The sequence below is a fragment of the Anopheles merus genome, chromosome 3R (assembly GCF_017562075.2).
Source record: "Anopheles merus strain MAF chromosome 3R, AmerM5.1, whole genome shotgun sequence".
NCBI classification, from domain to species: domain Eukaryota; kingdom Metazoa; phylum Arthropoda; class Insecta; order Diptera; family Culicidae; genus Anopheles; species Anopheles merus.
Window position 1 is genome coordinate 47,513,329 of NC_054084.1, and position 24,484 is coordinate 47,537,812.

At 38.9% G+C, this 24,484-nt stretch overlaps 6 protein-coding genes across 7 annotated transcripts; 5 read left to right on the forward strand and 1 right to left on the reverse strand.

The window, feature by feature from the left end:
* The first annotated feature begins 914 nt into the window (after positions 1 to 914).
* LOC121597348 (cuticle protein 7-like) lies at positions 915 to 1,815 on the forward strand. The gene is made up of 2 exons (XM_041923053.1): positions 915 to 979; positions 1,068 to 1,815. Exons 1-2 carry the CDS (start codon positions 968 to 970, stop codon positions 1,749 to 1,751), a joined length of 696 nt encoding a protein of 231 aa, XP_041778987.1. The 5' UTR covers positions 915 to 967; the 3' UTR covers positions 1,752 to 1,815.
* A 1,767-nt stretch (positions 1,816 to 3,582) lies between these two features.
* LOC121597349 (cuticle protein 7-like) lies at positions 3,583 to 4,485 on the forward strand. The gene is made up of 2 exons (XM_041923054.1): positions 3,583 to 3,647; positions 3,736 to 4,485. Exons 1-2 carry the CDS (start codon positions 3,636 to 3,638, stop codon positions 4,417 to 4,419), a joined length of 696 nt encoding a protein of 231 aa, XP_041778988.1. The 5' UTR covers positions 3,583 to 3,635; the 3' UTR covers positions 4,420 to 4,485.
* A 7,288-nt stretch (positions 4,486 to 11,773) lies between these two features.
* Positions 11,774 to 12,738, forward strand: LOC121597353 (cuticle protein 7-like). The gene is made up of 2 exons (XM_041923057.1): positions 11,774 to 11,966; positions 12,055 to 12,738. The coding sequence occupies exons 1-2, from the start codon at positions 11,955 to 11,957 to the stop codon at positions 12,736 to 12,738; spliced, it is 696 nt and encodes a 231-aa protein (XP_041778991.1). The 5' UTR covers positions 11,774 to 11,954.
* Positions 12,739 to 16,109: 3,371 nt separating this feature from the next.
* LOC121597350 (cuticle protein 7-like) lies at positions 16,110 to 17,213 on the forward strand. Its single transcript, XM_041923055.1, has 2 exons — positions 16,110 to 16,310; positions 16,399 to 17,213. The coding sequence occupies exons 1-2, from the start codon at positions 16,299 to 16,301 to the stop codon at positions 17,080 to 17,082; spliced, it is 696 nt and encodes a 231-aa protein (XP_041778989.1). The 5' UTR covers positions 16,110 to 16,298; the 3' UTR covers positions 17,083 to 17,213.
* Positions 17,214 to 20,457: 3,244 nt separating this feature from the next.
* LOC121597351 (cuticle protein 7-like) lies at positions 20,458 to 21,509 on the forward strand. The gene is made up of 2 exons (XM_041923056.1): positions 20,458 to 20,658; positions 20,747 to 21,509. Exons 1-2 carry the CDS (start codon positions 20,647 to 20,649, stop codon positions 21,428 to 21,430), a joined length of 696 nt encoding a protein of 231 aa, XP_041778990.1. The 5' UTR covers positions 20,458 to 20,646; the 3' UTR covers positions 21,431 to 21,509.
* Positions 21,510 to 22,048: 539 nt separating this feature from the next.
* LOC121595604 (dynein regulatory complex subunit 3-like) lies at positions 22,049 to 24,482 on the reverse strand. Of its 2 annotated transcripts, none has more exons than XM_041919686.1 (8): positions 24,206 to 24,482; positions 23,655 to 24,117; positions 23,352 to 23,561; positions 23,149 to 23,289; positions 22,858 to 23,080; positions 22,592 to 22,786; positions 22,382 to 22,521; positions 22,049 to 22,304 (listed from the first exon to the last, which is right to left on the reverse strand). In XM_041919686.1, the coding sequence occupies exons 1-8, from the start codon at positions 24,387 to 24,389 to the stop codon at positions 22,190 to 22,192; spliced, it is 1,671 nt and encodes a 556-aa protein (XP_041775620.1). In that variant the 5' UTR covers positions 24,390 to 24,482; the 3' UTR covers positions 22,049 to 22,189. The 2 variants fall into 2 exon arrangements, with proteins under 2 accessions (XP_041775620.1, XP_041775621.1); XM_041919687.1 differs by having other exon boundaries at positions 23,655 to 24,142; positions 24,206 to 24,295.
* Positions 24,483 to 24,484: the final 2 nt, after the last annotated feature.

Genomic DNA, 24,484 nt, shown 5'->3' on the forward strand with positions numbered 1-24,484 from the left:
GGATAGTTACTTTTGACTAGTTATTTTTAAACAGTTACTCCTACTAGTGAACGTCCGCAAGCCTACTGCTAATACATTGCCATTACATTTTGTAGATGGAATTGGAATTGGTGTGTCAAAATGTGTTACAAAAGAAGAAAAAGAATTAAACAAAAAAAACATTCATTTAAATGAAAGGTAGAACAAACTTAGATAAGCTTTTATCGTGAGAAGAATCGTTTCAGTTGTTCGAACAGAAAGAAATTATACAATTATTCGCAATTATTCATCAAAAATATGAATGTGAAATTCAATATCACGGCACTATCTATATCCACGGAGTTCGTCTTTATCTACGACATAATTCTACTTTCCTATTGTTGAACATGTTTCGAAGTGGTGCAACTGTAAATAAATATAAATTAAAAAAAAAGCCCCCAAAGGTTTGAAACGGATAATCTTTCTTCAAAGTATTCTATAAACAATCAGGCTATACCGGCAGATGGCACCTTTGTAGTGACTACAGTTTCTCTGCTAATTTCAGTAATTCGTTTTACGTTTTATTAATATAAAATAGCTTAAAATCATACATATTTGTACCAACCGTTCACTAACAAATTCCATCCGCCCGTCTATCCCAAAAAGAACGTTTTCCTAGTCGTAACCGATGGAGGTGTGTCCAATCCAGACTGGTTCTTTTACTTTCATCGTATTTTAAGGGACCAAAATGTTGTGCTTGTTGGGTATGTACTTGTTTATCTTTTGTTTCTTCCTATACTTGATGTAGATCAGTTTTGGCAAGTAAAAGTAGTGCAGTTTCGCGCAGTTTCGTGATAGCCTTGTCTCAAGGACGTATACAGAAGTCTCGATTTCAACTGTATCGAGCGTTACAGACACCCATTTAACACTTAGTATAAAAGGCGTTGGTCACGATATCACACAGCACAGTCACACTGAACCTCAACCAGCAAGCAATCCTGCTCCAATAATGGCGTTCAAAGTAAGAATCATTGCAATATTTACAAAAATATGAAACACACAACTAGAGCTTTATTAAAGGATAACCCTTATTCCTTTCCATCTTCCAGTTCGTTCTGCTCGCTACTCTGGTAGCTGCCGCCAGCGCTGGTCTGCTTCCTGTGGCCCATCATGGATCAATCGCTACGTCTCACTCCACCATCCAGCACCATGCTGCTCCCGCTATCCAACATGTCGGATCGGTCCACGCCGCTCCGGCTATCTACCAGCACTCGGCCCCGGCTATCGTCAAGACCATTGCTCAGCCCACGATCATCAAGTCTGTAGAGCACCACGCTCCGGCCAACTACGAGTTCTCGTACTCCGTTCATGACGAGCACACCGGAGACATCAAGAGCCAGCACGAAACTCGCCACGGAGACGAAGTCCACGGACAGTACTCGCTGTTGGACTCCGACGGTCACCAGCGCATCGTCGACTACCATGCTGATCATCACACCGGATTCAACGCCGTCGTGCGCCGTGAGCCCTCGGCTGTGAAGATCGCTCAGCCCGTGCACAAGGTGATCGCCCAGCCCGTGCATGTGTCCAACTATGCCCATGCTCCAGTAGCTCACGCCACAGTCCAGCACCATCATGCTGCCCCGATCGCGCACTACTCCGCACCGATTGCGCACCATGCTGCTCCGATCGCGCACTACGCTGCCCCGATCGCGCACCACGCTACTCCGATCGCGCACTCAACCTCCAGCATCGTCCATGGACCGAGCCATCTGAGTCATCATCATTACTAAGAATCATTTTAGTGGTGTAGTAAGGACTTCAGTAACAAAACAGATAGTTTATAAAAGCATAAATAAAAAGCGATTAAAAATTATAGCTTTGAATTATTTATTTAGATGTCCACTCGAGACTTTAAACCATATCTTAAGATGTATATAATTTTAAATCATATCCTTATTACTTATATTCTGTTTTGTAAGCAATTTTTGCTTGTAGCCTTATCCAGAGTATTTTCCGTAATGAATTTCCAATTGATTTTACTTTCGTTTGCCTCTAATTTGTTTCTCATGACTTTTTTGTGAGTATGTAAAAATCTGTTATATCCTTACGAAAAACTTAAAATGAACCTGACTCTCACTTGTTATCCTACATACCGGACTGTTTGAAACATTTGTATTTTTTTATTCTTCTTAGCGTTTGCATTTACAGATAGCCCCGAAATACGCTGTACCTATTATACGCGGATTCGGAGATACGCGGTTTACTAAATTTGACAGTTCTATGAGTAAATTGTATCATATCAAATAATCAGAATCATAAGCAGTACGGCAAAGCCATTCCTCATGAATAAAAATAATAATATTAATCAAAATCAGAATCATATGAAATAACTAATTTAGTGAATTAAATCTCCCATTACATGTACAATTACACAAAAATTGGCTACATTTTGGATGGAGACTGAGTTATTCAACTTACGCGGAAATCCTAAATACGTAGTTTATTCTCGATTCTTCTCGCGTCATAACTAGTGACTCTGCTTTGAAAAAAAACATCCAGTTACAACTATTTAGAATAACTATAATTCTTAGTAGTATTAATTCATTCCGACGACCAGTTATTTAAGCAAGTTAATGTTAACAAAATACGTTTGATAACCCAGTCCATTTCCATTTCGTTATGACGCCCAGTTATTATTTATTTTTGGATAGTTACTTTTGACTAGTTATTTTTAAACAGTTACTCCTACTAGTGAACGTCCGCAAGCCTACTGCTAATACATTGCCATTACATTTTGTAGATGGAATTGGAATTGGTGTGTCAAAATGTGTTACAAAAGAAGAAAAAGAATTAAACAAAAAAAACATATTCATTTAAATGAAAGGTAGAACAAACTTAGATAAGCTTTTATCGTGAGAAGAATCGTTTCAGTTGTTCGAACAGAAAGAAATTATACAATTATTCGCAATTATTCATCAAAAATATGAATGTGAAATTCAATATCACGGCACTATCTATATCCACGGAGTTCGTCTTTATCTACGACATAATTCTACTTTCCTATTGTTGAACATGTTTCGAAGTGGTGCAACTGTAAATAAATATAAATTAAAAAAAAAGCCCCCAAAGGTTTGAAACGGATAATCTTTCTTCAAAGTATTCTATAAACAATCAGGCTATACCGGCAGATGGCACCTTTGTAGTGACTACAGTTTCTCTGCTAATTTCAGTAATTCGTTTTACGTTTTATTAATATAAAATAGCTTAAAATCATACATATTTGTACCAACCGTTCACTAACAAATTCCATCCGCCCGTCTATCCCAAAAAGAACGTTTTCCTAGTCGTAACCGATGGAGGTGTGTCCAATCCAGACTGGTTCTTTTACTTTCATCGTATTTTAAGGGACCAAAATGTTGTGCTTGTTGGGTATGTACTTGTTTATCTTTTGTTTCTTCCTATACTTGATGTAGATCAGTTTTGGCAAGTAAAAGTAGTGCAGTTTCGCGCAGTTTCGTGATAGCCTTGTCTCAAGGACGTATACAGAAGTCTCGATTTCAACTGTATCGAGCGTTACAGACACCCATTTAACACTTAGTATAAAAGGCGTTGGTCACGATATCACACAGCACAGTCACACTGAACCTCAACCAGCAAGCAATCCTGCTCCAATAATGGCGTTCAAAGTAAGAATCATTGCAATATTTACAAAAATATGTAACACACAACTAGAGCTTTATTAAAGGATAACCCTTATTCCTTTCCATCTTCCAGTTCGTTCTGCTCGCTACTCTGGTAGCTGCCGCCAGCGCTGGTCTGCTTCCTGTGGCCCATCATGGATCAATCGCTACGTCTCACTCCACCATCCAGCACCATGCTGCTCCCGCTATCCAACATGTCGGATCGGTCCACGCCGCTCCGGCTATCTACCAGCACTCGGCCCCGGCTATCGTCAAGACCATTGCTCAGCCCACGATCATCAAGTCTGTAGAGCACCACGCTCCGGCCAACTACGAGTTCTCGTACTCCGTTCATGACGAGCACACCGGAGACATCAAGAGCCAGCACGAAACTCGCCACGGAGACGAAGTCCACGGACAGTACTCGCTGTTGGACTCCGACGGTCACCAGCGCATCGTCGACTACCATGCTGATCATCACACCGGATTCAACGCCGTCGTGCGCCGTGAGCCCTCGGCTGTGAAGATCGCTCAGCCCGTGCACAAGGTGATCGCTCAGCCCGTGCATGTGACCAGCTATGCCCATGCTCCAGTAGCTCACGCCACAGTCCAGCACCACCATGCTGCCCCGATCGCGCACTACTCCGCACCAATCGCGCACCATGCTGCTCCGATCGCGCACTACGCTGCCCCGATCGCGCACCACGCTGCTCCGATCGCGCACTCAACCTCCAGCATCGTCCATGGACCGAGTCATCTGAGCCATCATCATTACTAAGAATCATTCTAGTGGTGTTGTAAGGACTTCAGTAACTAAAAGATAGATATTCAGCATAAATAAAAAGCGATAAAAATGTAGAGCTGTGAATTATTTTTTTAAACGTCCACTCGTTCAAGACATTCCACGCATCTTTATAAATGTTTCAAACATTTTGATTATTTGTCAGTTTGTTCAATCAACGGCGTTTTAGCAATGTCATTTGTTACAGTGTTGAAAAGAAAAAGTGCAGTTTTTTGTTGTCTTTTATATTGCATATAATAAATTGAAGGTAATTAATGATTCTGGCTCAGCAGCTACGGATTCTAATGGATTTAGCACTCTAATACCATTTTAGATTCGTTCAAATTTAATTTAATACCTGGACGTGAAACATGTACAAACAGTAAAAATTAAAAAAAAACAATGTGATTTTTTTTTATCAATCTGAATGAATTGAAGAAACGATTATATTTATAGAAAAGGTAAAGGCCAGTGATGTCAAATTCGTTTTGGGTCGCGGGCCGGATTTCGGTTCAAAATATTCTCGCGGCTGTTGGCGGTGGGGTGGGGGTACTTTCAATCGGTAAAAATTATTAAGGACTTATTCCTGGACCTAGAATCTTATGTACATTTTTTCCAATAATAACAGTTCATGAATTCATGAATTTACTCATACTATACTTCAGTGGCTTTCGTGCCTACTCGGAAACTCAATAATTCATATTCAATTGCTCCAGACATCTGCAGTGGCAGATTTAAGGGAATTGGGAGCCCTAGGTGATCCAACGAGTTGAGGCCCCTGTAGATATTGAGAGGGGGGGAAGAGATTGTTGAATTGGCATCCAGCTTAATGTTGGGAGATGTAATAGTCTATTATAATTCATAACAGGGGAGGAGAGGGGTACAAATGGTTCGCCAGTCTCGGGGTTCCAATGTCCATCCTTCAGGGACCCCCAGTAGCAGTACTATGTCAACTTTTATACATACATACTATTCAATACATGCTATTGACTGCTATCTACCGGGCCCCTACATCGGTGGGGCCCAGGCGACCGCCTAGTCCGCCTACCGTTTGATCCGCCGCTGGATATCTGCTAACTTTCAGGCTAGCTGGACATTTCTTTACACTTCGTATATTGCCTTCACACAATGACACATGAATTACAAATGCTGCTGTGAATTATTTTTAACGGTCAATTCGCTGGCTCAGTGTTATTTCTTGTGATTCCCGAACGAGGGCGACACAGACAGTGTTTAGTGTGATCAACGTCTACCACTGATCAGGTTGAGAATCCCCGAAGGATCTCGATCAAGGCTAAGCGAAAGATGCATGGTTACTCTTTCGTCAAAGCCCACGACACTCTAAAGACAAGATAAATAATAAGACAGTTTAAAAAACGCTTGTTTTTACCTAAATAATAATTACCAACTGGCGAAAGAAATAGTCCTATAGCAGTGAGCAACAGCTGCATTTTGACAACGGTTATGACTAATAACACTAATACTAATACATCAAAATGTATCACTACATTGTCAAACATTGGCTAGATATGTGGCCAAAAGAGACTACCAGCATACAGTTGACGTCATACAATTCATACCTTTTTTGACTGATTGGTTTTTCATGGTTTTTAAATATATCGACCTGATTTTTGTAGACAAATATCTAAAGAGTACCCTCATCAATCAAGTGAAGAAAGTGGTATTACAATACATGATTTCCGAACTTTCCAGAAAGCGTCAATGTCGGAAAATGGGTCAAAACTATTGTTGGTCCGACCTTAAAGTGCTCTCAGGAAACAACTACTAAAACATTGTTACATGCCATCTTCGCGGATACCTTCTCAAACAAGTAACTATGTGTAACTCTTCGATAATGGAATCATTAAGACTGAATGTAGAAACCTTCTTCCTCAGTGGATAAACATTAATGCACCCGTTTTTCTTATCTTATAATTTACAATCTATTTGTGCTTCATTCAAATAACTGCCAAAGTTCTACGCGAGCCGGATTGAGAGCCTTCGCAGGCCGTATGTTTGACATGTCTGGTATAAGGCCCGATTATTAAACACAAACGGAAATGACACAAGACAAGTGCGTCAAGACAAACGGAAAATAGTTAGGGTAAATGTACCAATAGTGGTGCAATTTGTAGAGGTACCGATGTGTTTTAATGGATTTAAAGTGTCAGGAAGGACAATTTCTGAATATTTTAACACAAAGCAATTGAAATATGTTTTATCTTCGCAATCACAATCATTTTCATCAGGAAACATATCAATTTTACGAAAAAATACACATTTTTGTGACTGCTTCGTTGTACCTATAATGGTGGTATGGTTCCTATAGTCGTCATATTGTGTTCCTATAGTGGTGGTAAACAAAGATGCCTTAAAAACAGTGTATAATATCAATTAAATTTAGTTTCGATGCTGTTTTCGTATGAATAGCAAGGATTACTGCCATAATATTGGTTTTTTGCGTAATTTGATCGTATAAAATGTATAAATATGATCGATGAAACTCTTGACTAAAGTACTGCATCACACCTGTCCTCAACCCATACCCAGAAGAGTTTGCTTGATTGGAAGTCGATTTTTCACTCAGTAGAATAAGCGAATTTCGGCATTTGTTAGGTAAATTACTAACAGAAAACTCATCTTTGTTGCTTATTTTAGTGAAAACAGTACGAAATGTCAAAAATATTCTCGAAAAAATCTAAAACGACCTGTTTTTATTGATTTAATAACTATAACCACTATAGGAACATGCCTGTTTTGTATACCTATAATGGCACTATGGTAAAAAACACTTAAAAATGCATAAATATGGTCAAAAGCCAACAAATTTGAATAAAATAATATCATTCGATAACAATTATGTTAAAAAACTAATAATTGCTTTGTTATGTGGTCATTTAGAATGTTAACAAAAATATGAGTATAGTTATAAAATCCTTAGGATTTTGGAAAAATGTTGACACATTTCACAAAATAATGGATTTTTCGGTCACTCAGTAACGGAATGGCCCCATTTAACTTTAAAACCCTTTGTAAAAGGCTAAAGAACATCTCACACTAACGTAAATAACTTAATTACTTTTAATTTGCCATATGAACCACATTTTAGTGCAATACCACCACTATTGGTACTAGCACCACTATAGGTACATTTACCCTATGCATTTTGAAACCGTTCTTGTGACAGACAAGTTTCGTTAAATTTTTTCTTTCGTTAAAGCTGTGTCAAAGCCTTTGTCGATGTGTCAAAATGTTCAAATTCAAAATAAAAAAAAAGTAAACAAGTTTATTTAAGACACAATCGTTTATCAAGCTAACAATCCTTGTTTAAAACATCGAAATGATTTTCTCCCACTTTGTAAGTGACGATAGCAGCAGTGAAGAACAAACAACGGTAGATCTGGCCAAACAGCGCCGACTGCTTCGAAGTGTTTTCGACCCGTTACAGCTTTCTAACCAAGCGTGAGTTAAGCATGCGGATCATTTGTGCAAACCGTGTTATACATGTTTCATTTGGTGGTAGTTAATTTCAGATTTAATAAAAAAATTCGTGTGTCGAAGGAAATTTTCCTTGACATTCTGGCAGAGATCGAGCCCTCCGAGTCCTTGTTATTCCTAAAAGTGTATGCTGTATTAGATGTGATAATTATATGTGCCTATGCTGTTGGTTGTTGAAGCAGCCATTCACTGAAGAAGTTGCTGGAATCCAATGCTTTTGAATGCAAACCGGGTGCGTGAGCTCTTCATCTTTCGACTACCATCGAAGAACAACAGAGGAAGGAAATAACAGCAGCTTCTTAACCCAAAACAGCAGCACGTTACCAGTATCTCCAGCATATTGCCATTTGGATATGAAAGAACACGTATTTTTGTTTACAATGATAAAATTTGATTATTTCTAAAATAAAATACTTATATTTTGCCGTGAAAGCAACAGCAACAACTCCATTGTTGTGTTGTGTCGGTCAACCAATCTGAGATTGGCGCCTTTCCGTGACAAAAAGCTGACGGAAAGCAGTTTAACAATTTTGGATTTCCGTTTGTGTTTCATAATACATATCTTGGCAGTATGCTTGTGAGTTTGTGTTTCGTCAAATTTTATTTTTCCAACACACAAGACAAACGGATGTCATAATACAAATCTTCCGATTTTGACAACTTGTTTTTACAATTTGTGTTTAATAATCGGGCCTATAATCTTATTTTGACAGTCCAAACCAATTTGGCTTGCCTTGATCGGAGGTGGTTTTATTTATTCTATAGCTTAACGAATGGGCTTTGCTCATTTGATTTTGAGTTTTGGTTTTTCCTCTACTTAAAGGTTATTCTTATGGGTTACAATGTATAAACAGAGCAGTTCTGAAGTATTTGTGGATCTTTACCTATCGGCTTTTAGTGTTTGTGTGAAATCAAACTAACCAGGCTCAAATGGGCCTCACCTTAACCTGGCAAGTGACGTTGGTCATACCCAAGTGACATTTGCTCGAAATTGTTTTACCATATCTGCTCGATTAGTACTCGATACGCCTGAAATTGTGGATTTGTGTGTGATCAAGTGTGTTGAAAGCGCCAAGATTTGTGTGATCGTAAATTAGACGTTGCTCTATCGATGGACGACGCCGTCGAGCTCATTTTTCATTCATAGCTATGGTTTTTTGATGAAAAACAAAAGCTAAATTTTTGTGACGTTATTTTTTAAAAATGGGTATTACTTAAGTATAAAATGGATACATGACCAACTATAACGATAGGAAACATCATTTCCAAGCCAATCTAGAAGAAAGTAACGAAAAAGCCGCCTCACATTTGATTTTAAAGGACTTTCTTCTAAATTCCCTTAAACTGCACCAGTTTAAGGTTCCAGCTTAAGGGAATTTGCTCGAATTCCCGATTATTCGTGCTATAAAATGTCAGTTGGGTAGTCATTCTAACTAGCCTTATCAGTTTGGACGGGATTCCAAATGAGCTAACAGCGTCGTACAGTTTTACCCTGACTATGCTATCATGAAGAATGAACCTTCAATGAAAACAATGAAGAGATGGTACGTGCTGTGTCTGTATTCTGCCATCTTTTCCAAGATTTGCCGCATGATACATATATACTTGCATGAAGCTAAAAATAATTTAAAAAAAAATTGCCTACCACAACTTTTTGAGACAAATTAATCGCGCGATTGACATAAGATATTAAGTAAAAAATTATACACATCGACAAGCAATTTGTGTAGCGAGTATGCACAATGTTGTAAATAAAACAACTGCAAAAAATTAGATGTATAAGTAGATAAATATCCGTTCCAGTTGTTTTTCGCTATTTCATGCGTTTAAGTTTGTTGAAACTAGCCTCATGAAATATTTGATTATCATAAAATTTGTATGCATACGGCCTTTTTGGACCGTTACTCCTGAATAAAAAAAAAAAAAATTTGTATGCATTCTGTGTACGATCCCGAACGTTTGCTAACAGTTTATAGCAAAATCAATGCGTAATTTAAAAATATGGAAACGTCTATATACACAAATATCGTTCATACCTATCAATATATTTCATTCCCCAGTTTTGCCCTTTTCATCTGGTATCACAACATTCAGCAATTTCCGTAGTATAGCATCTTCAATCAATGGCTATGGGACTCTATATTTTCTTCTTCTTCTTTTGCACAACAACAGTTGCCGAAAACGTTGAGATATATGAATATGAATCTACAGCGATGAGTGTTTTGAATCTCGAATCGAATCCCTAAAGATTAATGAATCTCTGTAGAGATTCATGAATCTCCAAGGATTCTCTATAAGATTCATGAATCCATTAAGATTCATAAATCCTCAGGGATTCATGAACCTTTAGAGATATATGGTTTTAAAACTATTGAATTTGCACGTTCCCATGATACAATGGTTAACTCGCACGACTTAACAACATGCACGTTTGTGGTTCAAGCCTCACATGGACCGTCTCCCGGTAGCAAAACAATATATCCGGCTGCGTGGTACCTGCTAAGAAGTCTTGAAACCCTGTGTAGGCTGGCATTCCATGTAGGATGTTAGGCAACCAAGAAGTATAATAAGAAACTTAAGCTTGAAAGCAGAATCTTTGGAGACCTATGAATCTCTAGAGATTTGTGAATCTTTCGAGATCTATGCATATTATGAGATTCACGAATCTATGCAATCGAGATTCAGATTCATTGAATCGTTTCAAAGATTCATTTAGATTCTTGACCCAACACTAGTTTGGGCTATTACGGGCATGTTGTTAAGACAAATTTCATATTTGCAATTTGAAAAAAAAAAAGAAAATGTCTCAATAACTCTCTCAACTAACTTATTATTGGACCATTTTTTTATATTTGATTTAATATAACTTCGAAATTCAAATATTCCATTGTTTTGTACACGTGATTTGCGTGCTCAATTACAAATCACAGCTTGCATTGCTGCATAAGAACAATATTAAACGATTTTTATCGGACTGAGTCAGAGAAGAGTATGTTGTTCATCTGCTAGACATTTCTTACTAGACTTTTTTATTCCAAAATCAGTCAGTATCATTAAAATTAAGAATTAGTTTTTGCTAAACATGTTTAACACTAATAAATCAATAAAAAAATTGATTTCAAATCTACACCCTGAGGCCTACAGAACAATATCGCATAACAATATTGTATAATGAAGGAATTAAAAATCTAAAACTGACATACACTAATATTGTAGAAGAAGTTTAAATAGAAGAACATAGAAAACATCAGCGCTATACCTGCAAGCCGTTATGCGGAAAGAGCGTAGTAACTTGTAGTTATGAGCATTAGCGTATATAATAATAAATCATATGATCAAAGTTTATCATCATCATCTTGTTAAGAATTATTGTTGCCCGCAGCTCGAAAATGTCCCTCACTCCTGGCTCAACAGATAAGGTATGGACTAAATGGAGGATGAAGAATACACAAATGAGTTACAAATGCCTGCACGTAAAAGAACAATTCACACTCACGACTGTTTTAATGCTCTAAAATGGTAAATAATTATAAATATAACGAAGGTGCAGGATTAAGCATTTAAACATGTATGTAACCAATTTTAAGAAAAAAAATTAAACAATTATAAATTTTTACATTTTTGTACCATTTCAAACGTTCACTAAGAAATATAATCTGGTCGTCCATCCTGAAAAAAATGAAATGTCCACCTGGCAGTAACAGATGGAGGTGTGTCCATTCCAGACTGGTTCTTTTACTTTCATCGTATTTTCGGTGACCAATATGTTGCACTTGTTGAGTATGTACTTGTTTATCTTTTTCTTCTTCGTATACTTGATGTAGATCAGTTTTGGCAAGTAAAAGTAGTGCATTTTTGTGCAGTTTCGTGATAGCCTTGTCTCAAGGACGTATACAGAAGTCTCGATTTCAACTGCATCATGCGTTGGAGTCTCCCATTTTACACTGAGTATAAAAGGCGTTGCTCACGATATCACATAGCACAGTCACACTGAACCTCCTGAACCTGAACCAGTAAACAATCCTGCTCCAATAATGGCGTTCAAAGTAAGAATCATTGCAATATTTACAAAAATATGAAACACACAGCTATAGCTATACGAAAAGTTAACCCTTATTCCTTTCCATCTTCCAGTTCGTTCTGCTCGCTACTCTGGTAGCTGCCGCCAGCGCTGGTCTGCTTCCTGTGGCCCATCATGGATCAATCGCTACGTCTCACTCCACCATCCAGCACCATGCTGCTCCCGCTATCCAACATGTCGGATCGGTCCACGCCGCTCCGGCTATCTACCAGCACTCGGCGCCGGCTATCGTCAAGACCATTGCTCAGCCCACGATCATCAAGTCTGTAGAGCACCACGCTCCGGCCAACTACGAGTTCTCGTACTCCGTCCATGACGAGCACACCGGAGACATCAAGAGCCAGCACGAAACTCGCCACGGAGACGAAGTCCACGGACAGTACTCGCTGTTGGACTCCGACGGTCACCAGCGCATCGTCGACTACCATGCTGATCATCACACCGGATTCAACGCCGTCGTGCGCCGTGAGCCCTCGGCTGTAAAGATCGCTCAGCCCGTGCACAAGGTGATCGCTCAGCCCGTGCATGTGTCCAGCTATGCCCATGCTCCAGTAGCTCACGCCACTGTCCAGCACCACCATACTGCCCCAATCGCGCACTACTCCGCACCAATCGCGCACCATGCTGCTCCGATCGCGCACTACGCTGCCCCGATCGCGCACCACGCTGCTCCGATCGCGCATTCAACCTCCAGCATCGTCCATGGACCGAGCCATCTAAGCCATCATCATTACTAAACGCCAGTTTTGTACGATCTAGATTAAAACTTGTTAGTAAAAATAAATTGCATTCATACATTTTAAACCAGCTCTAAGTATAACTCTCTAAGCTCGGAAGCTAAAATCACGTACTTCGGCTTCGCAGCGGCAAACAATGACGCCAACACTCGATACGATCAGTCCAAACCAATTTGACTTGCCTTGATCGGAGGTGGTTTTATTTATTCTATAGCTTAACGAATGGGCTTTGCTCATTTGATTTCGAGTTTTGGTTTTTCTTCTACTTAAAGGTTATTCTTATGGGTTACAATGTATAAACAGAGCAGTTCTGAAGTATTTGTGGATCTTTACCTATCGGCTTTTAGTGTTTGTGTGAAATCAAACTAACCAGGCTCAAATGGGCCTCACCTTAACCTGGCAAGTGACGTTGGTCATACCCAAGTGACATTTGCTCGAAATTGTTTTACCATATCTGCTCGATTAGTACTCGATACGCCTGAAATTGTGGATTTGTGTGTGATCAAGTGTGTTGAAAGCGCCAAGATTTGTGTGATCGTAAATTAGACGTTGCTCTATCGATGGACGACGCCGTCGAGCTCATTTTTCATTCATAGCTATGGTTTTTTGATGAAAAACAAAAGCTAAATTTTTGTGACGTTATTTTTTAAAAATGGGTATTACTTAAGTATAAAATGGATACATGACCAACTATAACGATAGGAAACATCATTTCCGAGCCAAGCTAGAAGAAAGTAACGAAAAAGCCGCCTCACATTTGATTTTAAATTCCCTTAAACTGCACCAGTTTAAGGTTCCAGCTTAAGGGAATTTGCTCGAATTCCCGATTATTCGTGCTATAAAATGTCAGTTGGGTAATCATTCTAACTAGCCTTATCAGTTTGGCCGGGATTCCAAATGAGCTAACAGCGTCGTACAGTTTTACCCTGACTATGCTATCATGAAGAATGAACCTTCAATGAAAACAATGAAGAGATGGTACGTGCTGTGTCTGTATTCTGCCATCTTTTCCAAGATTTGCCGCATGATACATATATGCTTGCATGAAGCTAAAAATAATTTAAAAAAAAATTGCCTACCACAACTTTTTGAGACAAATTAATCGCGCGATTGACATAAGATATTAAGTAAAAAATTATACACATCGACAAGCAATTTGTGTAGCGAGTATGCACAATGTTGTAAATAAAACAACTGCAAAAAATTAGATGTATAAGTAGATAAATATCCGTTCCAGTTGTTTTTCGCTATTTCATGCGTTTAAGTTTGTTGAAACTAGCCTCATGAAATATTTGATTATCATAAAATTTGTATGCATACGGCCTTTTTGGACCGTTACTCCTGAATAAAAAAAAAAAAATTTGTATGCATTCTGTGTACGATCCCGAACGTTTGCTAACAGTTTATAGCAAAATCAATGCGTAATTTAAAAATATGGAAACGTCTATATACACAAATATCGTTCATACCTATCAATATATTTCATTCCCCAGTTTTGCCCTTTTCATCTGGTATCACAACATTCAGCAATTTCCGTAGTATAGCATCTTCAATCAATGGCTATGGGACTCTATATTTTCTTCTTCTTCTTTTGCACAACAACAGTTGCCGAAAACGTTGAGATATATGAATATGAATCTACAGCGATGAGTGTTTTGAATCTCGAATCGAATCCCTAAAGATTAATGAATCTCTGTAGAGATTCATGAATCTCCAAGGATTCTCTATAAGATTCATGAATCCATTAAGATTCATAAATCCTCAGGGATTCATGAACCTTTAGAGATATATGGTTTTAAAACTATTGAATTTGCACGTTCCCATGATACAATGGTTAACTCGCACGACTTAACAACATGCACGTTTGTGGTTCAAGCCTCACATGGACCGTCTCCCGGTAGCAAAACAATATATCCGGCTGCGTGGTACCTGCTAAGAAGTCTTGAAACCCTGTGTAGGCTGGCATTCCATGTAGGATGTTAGGCAACCAAGAAGTATAATAAGAAACTTAAGCTTGAAAGCAGAATCTTTGGAGACCTATGAATCTCTAGAGATTTGTGAATCTTTCGAGATCTATGCATATTATGAGATTCACGAATCTATGCAATCGAGATTCAGATTCATTGAATCGTTTCAAAGATTCATTTAGATTCTTGACCCAACACTAGTTTGGACCTATTACGGGCATGTTGTTAAGACAAATTTCATATTTGCAATTTGAAAAAAAAAGAAAATGTCTCAATAACTCTCTCAACTAACTTATTATTGGACCATTTTTTTATATTTGATTTAATATAACTTCGAAATTCAAATATTCCATTGTTTTGTACACGTGATTTGCGTGCTCAATTACAAATCACAGCTTGCATTGCTGCATAAGAACAATATTAAACGATTTTTATCGGACTGAGTCAGAGAAGAGTATGTTGTTCATCTGCTAGACATTTCTTACTAGACTTTTTTATTCCAAAATCAGTCAGTATCATTAAAATTAAGAATTAGTTTTTGCTAAACATGTTTAACACTAATAAATCAATAAAAAAATTGATTTCAAATCTACACCCTGAGGCCTGCAGAACAATATCGCATAACAATATTGTATAATGAAGGAATTAAAAATCTAAAACTGACATACACTAATATTGTAGAAGAAGTTTAAATATAAGAACATAGAAAACATCAGCGCTATACCTGCAAGCCGTTATGCGAAAAGAGCGTAGTAACTTGTAGTTATGAGCATTAGCGTATATAATAATAAATCACCCAAGCGACAAAATCGACATGCTTTCTCGCTCTCTCAGGTTTACTGATCTATTGGGTAGAATGAGAAAGCATGTCGATTTTGTTAGTTGGGCATATGATCAAAGTTTATCATCATCATCTTGTTAAGAATTATTGTTGCCCGCAGCTCGAAAATGTCCCTCACTCCTGGCTCAACAGATAAGGTATGGACTAAATGGAGGATGAAGAATACACAAATGAGTTACAAATGCCTGCACGTAAAAGAACAATTCACACTCACGACTGTTTTAATGCTCTAAAATGGTAAATAATTATAAATATAACGAAGGTGCAGGATTAAGCATTTAAACATGTATGTAACCAATTTTAAGAAAAAAAATTAAACAATTATAAATTTTTACATTTTTGTACCATTTCAAACGTTCACTAAGAAATATAATCTGGTCGTCCATCCTGAAAAAAATGAAATGTCCACCTGGCAGTAACAGATGGAGGTGTGTCCATTCCAGACTGGTTCTTTTACTTTCATCGTATTTTCGGTGACCAATATGTTGCACTTGTTGAGTATGTACTTGTTTATCTTTTGCTTCTTCGTATACTTGATGTAGATCAGTTTTGGCAAGTAAAAGTAGTGCATTTTTGTGCAGTTTCGTGATAGCCTTGTCTCAAGGACGTATACAGAAGTCTCGATTTCAACTGCATCATGCGTTGGAGTCTCCCATTTTACACTGAGTATAAAAGGCGTTGCTCACGATATCACATAGCACAGTCACACTGAACCTCCTGAACCTGAACCAGTAAACAATCCTGCTCCAATAATGGCGTTCAAAGTAAGAATCATTGCAATATTTACAAAAATATGAAACACACAGCTATAGCTATACGAAAAGTTAACCCTTATTCCTTTCCATCTTCCAGTTCGTTCTGCTCGCTACTCTGGTAGCTGCCGCCAGCGCTGGTCTGCTTCCTGTGGCCCATCATGGATCAATCGCTACGTCTCACTCCACCATCCAGCACCATGCTGCTCCCGCTATCCAACATGTCGGATCGGTCCACGCCGCTCCGGCTATCTACCAGCACTCGGCGCCGGCTATCGTCAAGACCATTGCTCAGCCCACGATCATCAAGTCTGTAGAGCACCACGCTCCGGCCAACTACGAGTTCTCGTACTCCGTCCATGACGAGCACACCGGAGACATCAAGAGCCAGCACGAAACTCGCCACGGAGACGAAGTCCACGGACAGTACTCGCTGTTGGACTCCGACGGTCACCAGCGCATCGTCGACTACCATGCTGATCATCACACCGGATTCAACGCCGTCGTGCGCCGTGAGCCCTCGGCTGTAAAGATCGCTCAGCCCGTGCACAAGGTGATCGCCCAGCCCGTGCATGTGTCCAGCTATGCCCATGCTCCAGTAGCTCACGCCACTGTCCAGCACCACCATGCTGCCCCAATCGCGCACTACTCCGCACCAATCGCGCACCATACTGCTCCGATCGCGCACTACGCTGCCCCGATCGCGCACCACGCTGCTCCGATCGCGCATTCAACCTCCAGCATCGTCCGTGGACCGAGCCATCTAAGCCACCATCATTACTAAACGCCAGTTTTGTACGATCTAGATTAAAACTTGTTAGTAAAAATAAATTGCATTCATACATTTTAAACCAGCTCTAAGTATAACTCTCTAAGCTCGGAAGCTAAAATCACGTACTTCGGCTTCGCAGCGGCAAACAATGACGCCAACACTCGATACGATCAGTCCAAACCAATTTGACTTGCCTTGATCGGAGGTGGTTTTATTTATTCTATAGCTTAACGAATGGGCTTTGCTCATTTGATTTCGAGTTTTGGTTTTTCTTCTACTTAAAGGTTATTCTTATGGGTTACAATGTATAAACAGAGCAGTTCTGAAGTATTTGTGGATCTTTACCTATCGGCTTTTAGTGTTTGTGTGAAATCAAACTAACCAGGCTCAAATGGGCCTCACCTTAACCTGGCAAGTGACGTTGGTCATACCCAAGTGACATTTGCTCGAAATTGTTTTACCATATCTGCTCGATTAGTACTCGATACGCCTGAAATTGTGGATTTGTGTGTGATCAAGTGTGTTGAAAGCGCCAAGATTTGTGTGATCGTAAATTAGACGTTGCTCTATCGATGGACGACGCCGTCGAGCTCATTTTTCATTCATAGCTATGGTTTTTTGATGAAAAACAAAAGCTAAATTTTTGTGACGTTATTTTTTAAAAATGGGTATTACTTAAGTATAAAATGGATACATGACCAACTATAACGATAGGAAACATCATTACCGAGCCAATCTAGAAGAAAGTAACGAAAAAGCCGCCTCACATTTGATTTTAAATTCCCTTAAACTGCACCAGTTTAAGGTTCCAGCTTAAGGGAATTTGCTCGAATTCCCGATTATTCGTGCTATAAAATGTCAGTTGGGTAGTCATTCTAACTAGCCTTATCAGTTTGGCCGGGATTCCAAATGAGCTAACAGCGTCGTACAGTTTTACCCTGACTATGCTATCATAAAGAATGAACCTTCAATGAAAACAATGAAGAGATGGTACGTGCTGTGTCTGTATTCTGCCATCTTTTCCAAGATTTGCCGCATGATACATATATGCTTGCATGAAGCTAAAAATAATTTAAAAAAAAATTGCCTACCACAACTTTTTGAGACAAATTAATCGCGCGATTGACATAAGATATTAAGTAAAAAATTATACACATCGACAAGCAATTTGTGTAGCGAGTATGCACAATGTTGTAAATAAAACAACTGCAAAAAATTAGATGTATAAGTAGATAAATATCCGTTCCAGTTGTTTTTCGCTATTTCATGCGTTTAAGTTTGTTGAAGCTAGCCTCATGAAATATTTGATTATCATAAAATTTGTATGCATACGGCCTTTTTGGACCGTTACTCCTGAATAAAAAAAAAAAAAAAATTTGTATGCATTCTGTGTACGATCCCGAACGTTTGCTAACAGTTTATAGCAAAATCAATGCGTAATTTAAAAATATGGAAACGTCTATATACACAAATATCGTTCATACCTATCAATATATTTCATTCCCCAGTTTTGCCCTTTTCATCTGGTATCACAACATTCAGCAATTTCCGTAGTATAGCATCTTCAATCAATGGCTATGGGACTCTATATTTTCTTCTTCTTCTTTTGCACAACAACAGTTGCCGAAAACGTTGAGATATATGAATATGAATCTACAGCGATGAGTGTTTTGAATCTCGAATCGAATCCCTAAAGATTAATGAATCTCTGTAGAGATTCATGAATCTCCAAGGATTCTCTATAAGATTCATGAATCCATTAAGATTCATAAATCCTCAGGGATTCATGAACCTTTAGAGATATATGGTTTTAAAACTATTGAATTTGCACGTTCCCATGATACAATGGTTAACTCGCACGACTTAACAACATGCACGTTTGTGGTTCAAGCCTCACATGGACCGTCTCCCGGTAGCAAAACAATATATCCGGCTGCGTGGTACCTGCTAAGAAGTCTTGAAACCCTGTGTAGGCTGGCATTCCATGTAGGATGTTAGGCAACCAAGAAGTATAATAAGAAACTTAAGCTTGAAAGCAGAATCTTTGGAGACCTATGAATCTCTAGAGATTTGTGAATCTTTCGAGATCTATGCATATTATGAGATTCACGAATCTATGCAATCGAGATTCAGATTCATTGAATCGTTTCAAAGATTCATTTAGATTCTTGACCCAACACTAGTTTGGACCTATTACGGGCATGTTGTTAAGACAAATTTCATATTTGCAATTTGAAAAAAAAAAGAAAATGTCTCAATAACTCTCTCAACTAACTTATTATTGGACCATTTTTTTATATTTGATTTAATACAACTTCGAAATTCAAATATTCCATTGTTTTGTACACGTGATTTGCGTGCTCAATTACAAATCACAGCTTGCATTGCTGCATAAGAACAATATTAAACGATTTTTATCGGACTGAGTCAGAGAAGAGTATGTTGTTCATCTGCTAGACATTTCTTACTAGACTTTTTTATTCCAAAATCAGTCAGTATCATTAAAATTAAGAATTAGTTTTTGCTAAACATGTTTAACACTAATAAATCAATAAAAAAATTGATTTCAAATCTACACCCTGAGGCCTGCAGAACAATATCGCATAACAATATTGTATAATGAAGGAATTAAAAATCTAAAACTGACATACACTAATATTGTAGAAGAAGTTTAAATATAAGAACATAGAAAACATCAGCGCTATACCTGCAAGCCGTTATGCGAAAAGAGCGTAGTAACTTGTAGTTATGAGCATTAGCGTATATAATAATAAATCACCCAAGCGACAAAATCGACATGCTTTCTCGCTCTCTCAGGTTTACTGATCTATTGGGTAGAATGAGAAAGCATGTCGATTTTGTTAGTTGGGCATATGATCAAAGTTTATCATCATCATCTTGTTAAGAATTATTGTTGCCCGCAGCTCGAAAATGTCCCTCACTCCTGGCTCAACAGATAAGGTATGGACTAAATGGAGGATGAAGAATACACAAATGAGTTACAAATGCCTGCACGTAAAAGAACAATTCACACTCACGACTGTTTTAATGCTCTAAAATGGTAAATAATTATAAATATAACGAAGGTGCAGGATTAAGCATTTAAACATGTATGTAACCAATTTTAAGAAAAAAAATTAAACAATTATAAATTTTTACATTTTTGTACCATTTCAAACGTTCACTAAGAAATATAATCTGGTCGTCCATCCTGAAAAAAATGAAATGTCCACCTGGCAGTAACAGATGGAGGTGTGTCCATTCCAGACTGGTTCTTTTACTTTCATCGTATTTTCGGTGACCAATATGTTGCACTTGTTGAGTATGTACTTGTTTATCTTTTGCTTCTTCGTATACTTGATGTAGATCAGTTTTGGCAAGTAAAAGTAGTGCATTTTTGTGCAGTTTCGTGATAGCCTTGTCTCAAGGACGTATACAGAAGTCTCGATTTCAACTGCATCATGCGTTGGAGTCTCCCATTTTACACTGAGTATAAAAGGCGTTGCTCACGATATCACATAGCACAGTCACACTGAACCTCCTGAACCTGAACCAGTAAACAATCCTGCTCCAATAATGGCGTTCAAAGTAAGAATCATTGCAATATTTACAAAAATATGAAACACACAGCTATAGCTATACGAAAAGTTAACCCTTATTCCTTTCCATCTTCCAGTTCGTTCTGCTCGCTACTCTGGTAGCTGCCGCCAGCGCTGGTCTGCTTCCTGTGGCCCATCATGGATCAATCGCTACGTCTCACTCCACCATCCAGCACCATGCTGCTCCCGCTATCCAACATGTCGGATCGGTCCACGCCGCTCCGGCTATCTACCAGCACTCGGCGCCGGCTATCGTCAAGACCATTGCTCAGCCCACGATCATCAAGTCTGTAGAGCACCACGCTCCGGCCAACTACGAGTTCTCGTACTCCGTCCATGACGAGCACACCGGAGACATCAAGAGCCAGCACGAAACTCGCCACGGAGACGAAGTCCACGGACAGTACTCGCTGTTGGACTCCGACGGTCACCAGCGCATCGTCGACTACCATGCTGATCATCACACCGGATTCAACGCCGTCGTGCGCCGTGAGCCCTCGGCTGTAAAGATCGCTCAGCCCGTGCACAAGGTGATCGCCCAGCCCGTGCATGTGTCCAGCTATGCCCATGCTCCAGTAGCTCACGCCACTGTCCAGCACCACCATGCTGCCCCAATCGCGCACTACTCCGCACCAATCGCGCACCATGCTGCTCCGATCGCGCACTACGCTGCCCCGATCGCGCACCACGCTGCTCCGATCGCGCATTCAACCTCCAGCATCGTCCATGGACCGAGCCATCTAAGCCACCATCATTACTAAACGCCAGTTTTGTACGATCTAGATTAAAACTTGTTAGTAAAAATAAATTGCATTCATACATTTTAAACCAGCTCTAAGTATAACTCTCTAAGCTCGGAAGCTAAAATCACGTACTTCGGCTTCGCAGCGGCAAACAATGACGCCAACACTCGATACGATCACAACAAAGTCCAGCAGTCCAACATCCCCTAGCTGCATTCCATCGATTTTTTTTTTCTGGACCAACTTGATGCAAAAGCTCTACTCCAACAGTTTTGTCGCGAAATTATTAAAAATCGAGTGTAGATCATGAAACATGCCTACACGCATGCCTTTGTCCACCATGGTGAAAATTCTGGATAACTGAAGTCAGGCAGACATACCTTTCAAAGGATGTTCATGGAAAGAAATTATTTCGCATAGTTTTTTTTCTACAGCCAGCTGAAAAAATTCCTTTTTTCATGCAAACGCTATTGTAAATTTGAAATTAGAGATTTTATAAAATTGATAAAAATGTAAATACTAAAACAAATTTAAAAAATTTAAACATAATAAAAACAGAAAAATCACTAGTTACAACGAAATAATAAAAAATGTAGGTAAATGGCAAAGAAGACAATTAAAATAATTAAGTAAATGTGAGAAGCAGACCTCTACAAATATCGAAGAAGAGGCAAAGTATTAAATACATCTTTATGAAATGAACAATCAAACTCTATTAATCAAAATATATGCGAAACATCTCAATACAAGTAGCTTACACTTGAACTTTCATCAACACTACACTTCCAATTTGTTTGCCACCTCATCTAAAGCACTCATGAAAGACTGACGATGTTGATCCAAGAAGTATGTAATTTCCAGCACTTTAGCTCTGTTACGTTTGATTTCGGAGCTAAAAATAAGCACAATACAATATAACACAATATATTAATCATCTTTTCAAGCAAGTGTGCAACTTTTGTTCCTTACTTTTGAAGATCATCGCATAGCTCTTTGACCCAGTTACGACTGCGAGTAATAAGTTTATCTTCCCGTGCATCGATTTGCTGCATATGCTGGTCACGCATACCCGCTGCCATGTTGCTGATAACGTCCTTGTCATCTAAGGACTAGAGCGAACAAAACATTTACAATTTAGAACAATATGTTTGAAACTGACATTAACTGGCTAGCTCAAACCTCCTTCAGCGCGTCGGGCAACTGATCCGCTTGCCCAGAAGCCGCCTTAAACGTTACAAACTGCTGAACCGTATCGACCAAAGCATCGCTAAAATTTATCTCTGCCTCGCGCAACAGCACAAACTGACCCTGGGCCATCTCGATGAACTCATTCGTCATTTCTTTGATAGTATTTTCAAATGTTGAATTTCCTTCCTGCAAGCAAACGAAACACATATGTCAATTAACTACCACCTCTCTGACGACAGAGCTTCCGGCTGAAGAACCTCCGTCCGTTCAAATAGCTGCATTTCAAATCCCATCAGAGTGTGCCAGGTGTCTTCGAACAGTGAATTGAAACCGCTTTTGCACAGGTTCAGCTCATCGAGCAGCTTCTCCGTTTCAGCATTATACGTTTTGCTGTTCAAATCTCGCCCTTTCAATGCGCCAACGATATCCTTTGCTAGTTTGTACAAACTTTTGTATGATTCTATAAAATTCTTGATAATGCTGCAACAAAGAGAACAACAGCCCATATATGCCAAAATTATCTCTTGGTAATAATTCAAATATCTTACGTTTGGCCTTGCAACTGCGCTTTTTTACGCTCATCACGGATGCATCGGTTGTAGAGCTCGATTTCAGCTTGACGCTTTTCCTGCTGCTCTAAACCCATCTTGTAAATGTTTTGGGTAAACGAGTACGCTTCATTTCGATAGCTGCAACAGTTTTCATTCGCATAAGCATATGCGTAGGGGAATAAAATAATTAAAATACTCACTCATTTTTGAGATCTACTGCTTCTGCCCCAATGCTCAATAGGGCGGCTCCTTCCGGATCTCCTTGAAACAGGGACTCAAACAGCTGATGGCCATTCAAATGTTCTACAAAACTTTTGGATAGCCGTATTTCGTCGTCTCGTTCTTTAGCCGCTTTGGTGCGCTCGATGATTTCGATTCGTTCGTGCTCCAGAATATCGATAAGCTCTCGTCTTTTAAAATAAATCCCGGTAATCAGGTTAGCATCTTCTTTTCATATCCGAGAGGAAACAAATTCCGATTTAATATTAAACTATTTTACTTACTGAAATTTATCTTTTCCTGCATCACGTTCCGCCTGACGAATCAAAACGTATTCATAGTATTTCAAGTGAGGCAGCAACGTCGCCAGGTACAATCGTAAAGGCTTATCTTGGTCCTGAGCAATTGGGTTTTCGGCAAGATTAAGCGATCGTAGATCTTTTAAAAACCTTAACCGTTCCAACCCGTCAAGGGTATTGATATTGTTTCGTCCCACGCTCAGTATTACCAAGCGCTCCAGCTTGTCGACGTTCTCCACGCGTGTGATACGATTGCCATACAGAGACAGTATGCGTAAATTTTCCAACTTTTCCAGATTTTCCATTTTTTCAATAAAGTTAAAAGACAGATTCAATTCCTTCAGCTTTGGCAAGCGCGAAAGATTTTCGATCTTGTCAATTTTGTTAAACGATAGCGAAAGTACTTCCAAATTTTTCATAACCCATAAATGATCAATTTTAAGTATATCTATGAAGCAAATAAACATTTTCAACTGAGAATTATGCATTTCATGCCAAATTAAAAAACACATACACACACACACTTATACACTTACTTTGGAACTCCAAGCGAATCACGGTAACTGTTTCCAAGTGCAGCTGATTCAACTGCGCTAGCCGACCGGCTTCCCCTTTATGGCCTTGCTCTAAAATAGCTTTCGTTAACATTTCATTGCTAATTACGCCTGGTTCTAGTTCCTTGTTGAAGGATGTATCTGTCGCTAAAGCAGTTTCACCCATTTTTAATGCAAATATGAACGAACTTTTGACCAATACTTGCTATCGCCAGCTCTCACAACGTTTCACTGCACTGTTGTGCTGTGTTGTTTATACAA

Bases quoted from the DNA above. Each gene is read 5' to 3' on its own strand.
- LOC121595604 (XM_041919686.1), bottom strand. From the start codon at position 24,389: ATGGGTGAAACTGCTTTAGCGACAGATACATCCTTCAACAAGGAACTA. The intron at 23,562-23,654 runs GTAAGTAAAATA...TTATTTTAAAAG, and splicing joins GCAGGAAAAGATAAATTTCA to ACGAGAGCTTATCGATATTC. The intron at 22,787-22,857 runs GTTCTTCAGCCG...GTTTGCTTGCAG, and splicing joins AGCTATTTGAACGGACGGAG to GAAGGAAATTCAACATTTGA.